At 42.3% G+C, this 8647-nt stretch overlaps 1 protein-coding gene across 1 annotated transcript in view; it reads left to right on the top strand.

The window, feature by feature from the left end:
• Positions 1-6996: 6996 nt before the first annotated feature.
• cibar1 (CBY1 interacting BAR domain containing 1) overlaps positions 6997-8647 on the top strand; it is a 76558-nt gene continuing 74907 nt past the window's right edge. The window contains exon 1 of the mRNA XM_043688077.1: positions 6997-7255. Coding sequence (XP_043544012.1) covers positions 7221-7255 — 35 coding nt within the window. The 5' untranslated portion in view covers positions 6997-7220. The remainder of the gene's footprint in view (positions 7256-8647) is intronic.

Below are 8647 nucleotides of genomic sequence, written 5' to 3'. Positions count from 1 at the left end.
CATGATGACTTCATGCTGTTGGTGTGACTCTGCAAAGCTAACCAGTCTGCAGCCAACTGAATTCACCCACTCCCACTGGCCAAATATAAACCCAGACAACAAGTGCAATTTGCCAGATGACTAAGAACAAAACAGTCAAACAAAGAATCAGATGGACAGAGGAGATAGTCACCAGCACCTAGAAGAGTATTGTGCTTTTCAAACAGCATGAGAAAGAGGTTTTGGAGGCAGCAGCTTCATAAAGAAAAGAGTGGATCTATGTGAGAGCAGGAGTGGCACTGGGAGATTAAAATTAAATCAATCTGCTTCTTTCAATCTGCTTCTATTTGTCAGAACCAAAGTGTGACGTCACAGGAAAACAAGTAGATGATTGATGCGTACTTTGACTGTATCTCTTTTGGCTAAATAGCTTAATTCACGAGATGTTACTACAGCTTAAAAGTACAGTTAGGAAGTTAAATATAATAGGGATGGCTGGGCAGGTGATGTGTTGCAGCTGTAGTATGTGCGACCAAATGGAGTCTGCAGTGACCACATCGGCAGCAAATGTTGTCTAATTAAGGACCTTAGACTCCACCTCATCAACTCTGAGCTGAAGATGTGTATACTGTGATACATTAGTGAAAGGGGGAGGTACCTGAACACTGTCAACTTGAAGTTTACATGTTCTCAGAATTCTGAAATGGCACACAGTCACATACAATTTAAGGGAGAGAAGTGTGGGTCCAAGGCTCCAATTTGAATTTTAACATGGGAGACTGAAAGCAGGACTAGTGAAAGTGAACCAACAACCTTAAGCTTGTTGGTTCAGCTTAAGGAATCTTTATCTTAAGGAATCAGTCAAAGGAGATACTGTAGCAAACATTTAAGGGAATATTCCAGAAAGCATAGTATTGATACGTTCCTAAAAAAAAAATCTAACGGGCAGACCTGTCACCTCTGATTAGCTTTAAAAAAATATAATTGTTGCAAAGGTAGGTAACAAGTCAAAAAATAGGACAGAATATTAAAAAACAGCAAAGAATTTCTACAAGATTAATAAGGAGGGACAAATTAGAATGAGAGAGTTAGTCAAACAAATAAGACAGATCGGAAAAGTTCTTCAGATATTTAAAAAGGAAACCATTAACAAAGTAAGTGTTGGTCACACAGAAAATGAGTCTGGGGAATTAGTAAAGAAGTGGCAGATGATTTGAATAGATATTTTGCATTGGTCTTCACTAGAGAAGATAAATGTAGCAGATTGGAATGAAAAATTGCTGCAGTTCACCCATACACTCTTTGAATGTTTGCCTTGTCTTTCCACCATCATCCCTTTAAGTAACCTTCCCCAATCCATCCTACTGTGGCTCATTCGATCGCAATTACCTCTATTTAGATTCAGAACCTGAGTCTTAGAATCAATTACATCACTCTGGCTTGATGAGGAATTTTTACATATTTTAGTTGCTCATCTCCATGGGGCCTCACACAACTCGATCACCAATTATTCCTTTCTCATCATATAATATTCAATCTAGTCTAGTCTGGCCTGTTCTCTAGTTGGTTCTTCTACATATTGGTTCAGAAAACTGTGATGATGCTGTCACTTTAGCAAGGTTATTTTGTCCTTGGGTTTTAAAAGTCCTAAAGACAGAGGTGCTGAGGGGTCTAGAAAGACCTCTTTAAAGACGAGTGGTTTGACCAGTTGCAGCACATCTGGAATATTCCCTTCACCTCTCCCTTTAAAATAAGAAAACGTTAGGGTCTAGCCTACCTTCTTAAAATATTTTTTGCAGGGGTCTGGCCTGGTCCATAATAGATTTTTTTTTAAACAGAACAGAATTTATTTAAATGCTACAGTTGAAACATGAACAAAAGAAAACAGAATTTAGAATAAGTTAACTTGAAAAACCTAACCAACCTGATACAGCAATTTAACTAAGGAACTGTTCCAATCCAGTAACATCCCTTAAACACACCACTTGGCAAAAAGGTAAATTGAAACACAGATCCTTCAGGCAGGAGAAAACAACATCCAAAGCAATTTCAGAGCGAAAGTCAGTCAGGAAGCATTTGCTGATGCTTGCAACCTTTCCTGGACTCCATCATCTTGTGACTGCCACAGCTAAATCAAAGTAGGAAAAGACCTGAGCTGGGAGGACTGGACACTCCCCTGTGATTGTTAAACTAGGCTTTTTCTAAACTCCTCAGCACCTCTGCCTTTATGACCTCTCTTAAAAACACAAGGACAAAATCACCTTGTTAAAGTGACAGCATCGTCACAAAACCATCCCATATACACATAAATCCTCCTCATTACTAACTCAAAATTACCCATTATTACATTGCATGAATCTCTAATTTCCTGTTTAATACTATTCCCAACATCAGTTTGAGGGTTATATACAGCCCCCTTGTTTTTGCAGAAGCGGGTACTGCAGGTGATAGAGATTAAAGTCAAGTTTAGAAATGTACCAGAAAAGCACAGCAGGTCAGGCAGCATCCAAGGAGCAGGAACATTGATGTCTCGGGCAAAAGCCCTTCAGCTTTGAGATATGTTGCCATGACTTATCCTTTTAAATTAATTCATTTTCCTGATGAAGGACTTTTGCCTGAAATGCGATTTTCCTGCTCCTCTGATGCTGCCTGACCTGCTGTGCTTTTCTATTACTACTCTAATCTTGCTCCTTGTTTTTGCCCCTTGTGTTTTTTTCAGTTTTTCCCATACAGATTCCACATTGTCACAGCTAATATCCTTCATCAATAGTGCATCAATGGCTTCTTTAACCAGCAAAGTAACTCAACTGTTTCTTCCTTTTTGTCTGTCCTTCCTAAACACTGACTACCTCTGGATATTCAGTTCCCATTCTTGTCACGCTGAAGCCATAGTGTCCCCAACCTGGACTTCCAGGAGCTGTAGCTGGAGTCACTTCTGCACACATGCTAGCTCTGGCTCTGGAACTGTGCCCAATGTCCCACAATACAGAAGGAAAAGTGCAACACAGCTTTGCGATATTTTGCCATGACTTACCCCTTTAAATTAAATCTTTTGGAAGATGCTTAATACCAAAATATCAATTACTCTAGGGTCCTTATTCCCTAGTCCTTGTTTCTATAGGATATAGCCCTTCCACACCACAAACCACAAACAAAACCAAAAACACCTTTCCCCTCTGCATCAATTTCCCATTGTATTCCAAAGAGTCTGAAGTGATTTGACTGAAACGTACAAGATCCTGAGGGGACTTGATACGCTGAATGTCAAAAGGATGTTTCATCTTAGAGTCATAGAGTCATAGAGATGTACAGCATGGAAACAGACCCTTCGGTCCAACCTGTCCATGCCGACCGGATATCCCAACCCAATCTAGTCCCACCTGCCAGCACCCGGCCCATATCCCTCTAAACCCTTCCTATTCATATACCCATCCAAATGCCTCTTAAATGTTGCAATTGTACCAGCCTCCACCACTTCCTTTGGCAGTTCATTCCATACACGTACCACCCTCTGCGTGAAAAAGTTGCCCCTTAGGACTCTTTTATATCTTTCCCCTCTCATCCTAAACCTATACCCGCTAGTTCTGGACTCCCCGACCCCAGGGAAAAGACTTTGTCTATTTATCCTATCCATGCCCCTCATAATTTTGCAAACCTCTATAAGGTCACCACTTAGCCTCCGACGCTCCAGAGAAAACAGCCCAAGCCTGTTTAGCCTCTCCCTGTAGCTCACATCCTCCAACCCTGACAACATCCTTGTAAATCGTGTGGAAGAATCTAGGAGTAGGGTCATGGTCTAAAAATAAGGGGTTGCCCATTCATGACATAGATGAGGAAACATTTTTATTTATCCTAAAGAGGTAATTAATTTATTCTGCCACATTACACAATATAACCTACTCTGTGCTGAAATACATTCTCGAAAGTATTCTTTGAAATCATCATTCAGAGTATAACTGATAATCTTATTTTTCTAGTTTATATGTAGATTAAAGTCACCTATGATTGTCTCTTTATCACAATCTCCATAAGACCATAAGACATAAGTGCAGAATTAGGCCATTCTGACCACTACATCTGCTCCACCATTCGATCTGCTCCACCATTTTCCTGCCTTCTCCCCATAACCCTTGGTCCTCTTACTAATCAAGAACCTGTCCATTTCTGCTTTAGAGACATTCAATAACTTATTTCTTCTTGCATATTTCTTCTTGCACATCTTGACCCATATTGCATTCACTCTTAGGGAACCTGTAGACTATTCCCAGTAGTAACTCATTTGCCTACTAGTCATCATCTCCACCTAAACTGGATTGCTTCCTGACCACCTGACACAAGATCTCCTCTAACTATTGTAGATGCCATTCTTGATTAACAGTGTTATCCTCCACCTTTATCCAATTTTTCTCTTTAAATGTCATATATCCCTGAATATTCAGGACTCAATCCTTGTCATTGTTATTGTAACAAAATGACTATTGACTCCGTAATAACTATGAGATTTTAAAAACATATAATGTGCACTATCCTTTTTTTAAATTTTGCTATGGATGTTGCACACATGCGGCTTTTAGCTTTGTCCTTTTTGTTTTCTTTGTAACATCCAGTCTTCATTGTTGGTGTGTTCCTCTTTGTTTTCTTTTTACCTCTTCTTGCATTCTTTGAGCCTCATTTCCCATATTATTGTTTTCCTCTCTTACCTTGTCTCTTTAGTGTATTACATCTTTCCACATTTGATCCCTTGAGCCCACACTTCCCCAACGCTATTTAGTTAAAAAAAATCTTTCTACTTTCTCAGCTACAAGTTCAAAGAATGGCTTTCTAATTTATTGCCTACTTTCCCACAATCTGTGTGCATAATCTGTTTCCTAGTTCTGCTTGTGTTGTTGGTATCTACATGGACCATGCAGTCCTGACTTTCTCCCACTTGATCCTACCCCCTCACTGCAATTTCCTTTCCAGCCCTGAGATGATTTCCCGAATCTTGGCACCATCCATCTTGCCTCCAGTTTATAAATACTGAGCCAAAGCTGCTCAAACTTCAAATACTACTGTAGCACTTTAAGTGATCATCTAAAAACTTGTGATGATTCTTGCTTCTATCACTCTCTCAGGCAATGAGTTCCAGAGACCCACCACCTGTTGTGTGAAAAAGATTCTCCCTTAAATCTATCCCCCTTGGATATTGATCTAAGAGGAAACATTTCTTCCTATGTACTCTATCTATAGCCCTCATCATTTCATACATCCCAGTGAGGTTCTGCTCTGCCTTTTCTGCTCTAAGGAAATTAACCCTGGTCTATTTAATCTCTCTTCATATCCAAAATGCTTCAAAATCCTGGTGAATCTCTTCTGTACTTTCCCCAATGCAGTCACACTTATCCTATAATATGGCAAACTGAACTGCACATAGTACTCAAGCTGTAGTTGAACTAATGTTATATACAGCACCTTCATAATTCCTATGATCTTATACAGTCAATGCCTTGACTAATACAGGCAAGTATCCCATATGCCTTCTTAACTACCTTTCCTACTAAGGAACTATGACATGCACACCAGCGGCCCTGATCATCTGTACTTCCTAGAGTTCAGCCATATTCATCCATCACGCAAGGACCTACAGAACCCATGACCAGTGACATGAAATTTCCTAGGTAAACAATAAAGCTCATTAGCAAGTGATTGCCAACAATGATGATTCAACATTTACTTATTTGCCTTGTTTGTCCTACCAAAATGCATCACTTCACACCATTTAAAAAAACTTGTTCATGACACATGGGCATCGTTGATTGGCCAGCATAATTTACCCATCGAGGATTAAATTCCACAACCATGGAAGGAGCTCGTGTGGACCATGTATACATTGGGTGCGGGCGCTTGCACTCCCTTTTTGATTTCCTTACAGACCTTCTCCTCTGTTTTTGGTTGCACTTCAGTCCCACGCTCCTGACCTTTGGGCACCCGGTGAGGAGAAGGATAGGTCAGAGGACCTCCTCATGGGTCTGCTCCTGGGCCTGGCCAAACTACCATAAACAGGTCCAGGCAGCGGGCCGTGGAAGGAGTCGTTCTGGCCGACTGCCTGCCCCTCTTCCGCGGGTATGTCAGAGCCCGGGTGTCTCCGGAGAAGGAGCACCTGGTGTCCACCAACACCTTCGAGATGTTCAGGGAAAAGTGGGCACCGCAGGGTGTGGAGTGCATTATTTCCCTCTTCAACTCTATTTTGATTTAATTCCTGCCCTCCCCTTCACTGTTTGATCACACAGCTTTGCCCTTTGATGAGAAGGGCATTGCTTGTCACTGGCCACTTGGGTGTTTCCTTTCTTTGGTAGTGGGAGTTGAATAAAGATTTGTACACCTGTTGTCTTTCACTGTTTCACACCTGCACACACACATGTGTGCTGGGGTAAATATAAGCACTACTGCCTAACTGTAATAGTGTAGGGAAGGGAAAGGAATAGAAAAAAATGAAGGAGCTAGTGCTTTCAAATAAACCTTTTGGATATAACCTGATGCTGTGTGATTTTTAACTTGTTCTTTATGCCAACAGAGTCAGCTTGTCTAGATCTCTGTAAGGAGAAAGTGAGGTCTGCAGATGCTGGAGATCAGAGCTGAAAATGTGTTGCTGGAACAGCGCAGCAGGTCAGGCAGCATCCAAGGAGCATGAGAATCGACGTTTCGGGCATGAGCCCGATGAAGGGCTCATTCCTGAAGAAGGGCTCATGCCCGAAACGTCGATTCTCCTGTTCCTTGGATGCTGCCTGACCTGCTGCGCTTTTCCAGCAACACATTTTCAGCTTAGACCTCTGTAAGGTCCTGACTTTAACTCTAAGCGACAGAACAAGAGACGTCTGTAGTGGGAAGATGGTAAAGGTGCGTGAGAAGTATCAGTCATTTCGAATGAGTGCTATGCATTGCCCCAGTGTAGGGCAATTCACAAAGAATTTCCAAGCTGTTGCGCCCTTTCTGATCACGTGGTTTTCAACGGCGATGGTCGGGGGAGCTCGCGCCGGCTTTGCTGGGAGCGGGGGCAGGGATTGAGCCTTCAGGAGGAGTGTGGGAGCGCGTGGCGGGGGCGTGCTTCAGGCGGGGCTGCTGTTGCTGCTATGGTAACGGGGCCAGTCCCCCACTGCTTTGACTGGGGTAGTCTGTCCATGGCGCAGGCTCATTACGGCTGCGGCTGATGGCTGAAGGAGCGGCCGCCTTTCTCGTCACTTTTTAAACGAGTCGCAACCGTCATGTTTCAGGCCCGTGATCAGGACACGCGAGCCAGGTAAGACTACCCGTTACCCTCCGGCACTGTTTAGGGTTCTGTCTGTAGGCAAGTTCGAGGCCGAAGGCCTTGGCTCCATCAGCGGCTTTGGGAACCAACAACGTCAGTTGACGATGGGAAAGAAATTATTCATCTGAGATCCTCGGTATTTTGCTTTTACTTGAGTCTCTCAGGTTCAGGGATTGGCCAGGAAGGAACTTGCCTCTCTCTTCAGTTTCTCTCTAATCTCCTGTTCTGCCCTTTCATCTTGTCCATGAGATACATCTTCAGCTCAGTTGGCTTTATTCCATCTAAATTGCCAACCATCCAAATTCCTCATGTTCTGATATCAGTGTTAGCCTGTTTTCTCTTCTAGTTGTGTCCCTCTGCCCTTTACATCTACTGTCATCACCTGTCCTCAAAGATGTAATCCTGTACCCCACCATTCTCACAGACTATTGCATTACTGCCCCTTCCTTATACCTGGTGCCCCCCAAGGATCTATCCTTGTTCTGTCATATTGTTTTGTTTACCTTCTGCTGCTGACATCATCCAGAAGTGATATGTTAGTTTTCACATGTCCACTGATAATACCTCATCATCTACCTCTTCATTTCAGTAATTTTCTGCAATTTAAAATTTGGAAAATGAAAGTCATTATCTTCAATTGCAGCTGCAAATTTCATTTGCTAACTTGAGAGCCCACTCCTTTCTGTGAGAATTGTCTGAAGCTGAACAATTTTGTTCTATTTGACCCCAAAATAAGTTTGTAACCATATTGCCACACCATCTCTGATGGTAGATCTGCTAATCTAAAGAATATCACTTTAACCACCTTACACTAGCTCATCTGTTGTCATCCATGTCACAGAGTCCTCTGTTTTTGTTTACGTTTAGATTTAACAATTCTAGTATATTCCTGACAAGTCTCTTACATTTGACCCCATCTCCACTCAGAAATGTAAAATCATCCAACACAATGCTGCCTGTGCAGTTTCTCACACCAACTCCTGTTCACAGATCACTGCTGTGCTTGCAGACCTACGATGATTGATTTAAAATTTAATTCTCCTTTTGAAATCCCCTACTGGACTTACTCCTGCCTATGTGCACGATGTAAGGAATTAAGGGGTTGGACAACTTGTATTTGTGATAAGGTACCACACATCAGACTACTTAATAAGATTAGATTAGATTACTTACAGTGAGGAAACAGGCCCTTCGGCCCAACAAGTCCACACCGACCCGCTGAAGCGCAACCCACCCATACCCCTACATTTACCCCTTATTACCTAACACTAAGGGCAATTTAGCATGGCCAATTCACCTGACCTGCACATCTTTTGGACTGTGGGAGGAAACCGGAGTACCCGGAGGAAACCCACGCAGACACGGGGAGAACGTGCAAACTCC

Source organism: Chiloscyllium plagiosum, chromosome 4, assembly GCF_004010195.1.
Source record: "Chiloscyllium plagiosum isolate BGI_BamShark_2017 chromosome 4, ASM401019v2, whole genome shotgun sequence".
Lineage (NCBI taxonomy): Eukaryota > Metazoa > Chordata > Chondrichthyes > Orectolobiformes > Hemiscylliidae > Chiloscyllium > Chiloscyllium plagiosum.
The sequence above is the reverse complement of the archived record's forward strand: the minus strand, read 5'-3'. Positions and strand labels throughout refer to the sequence as shown.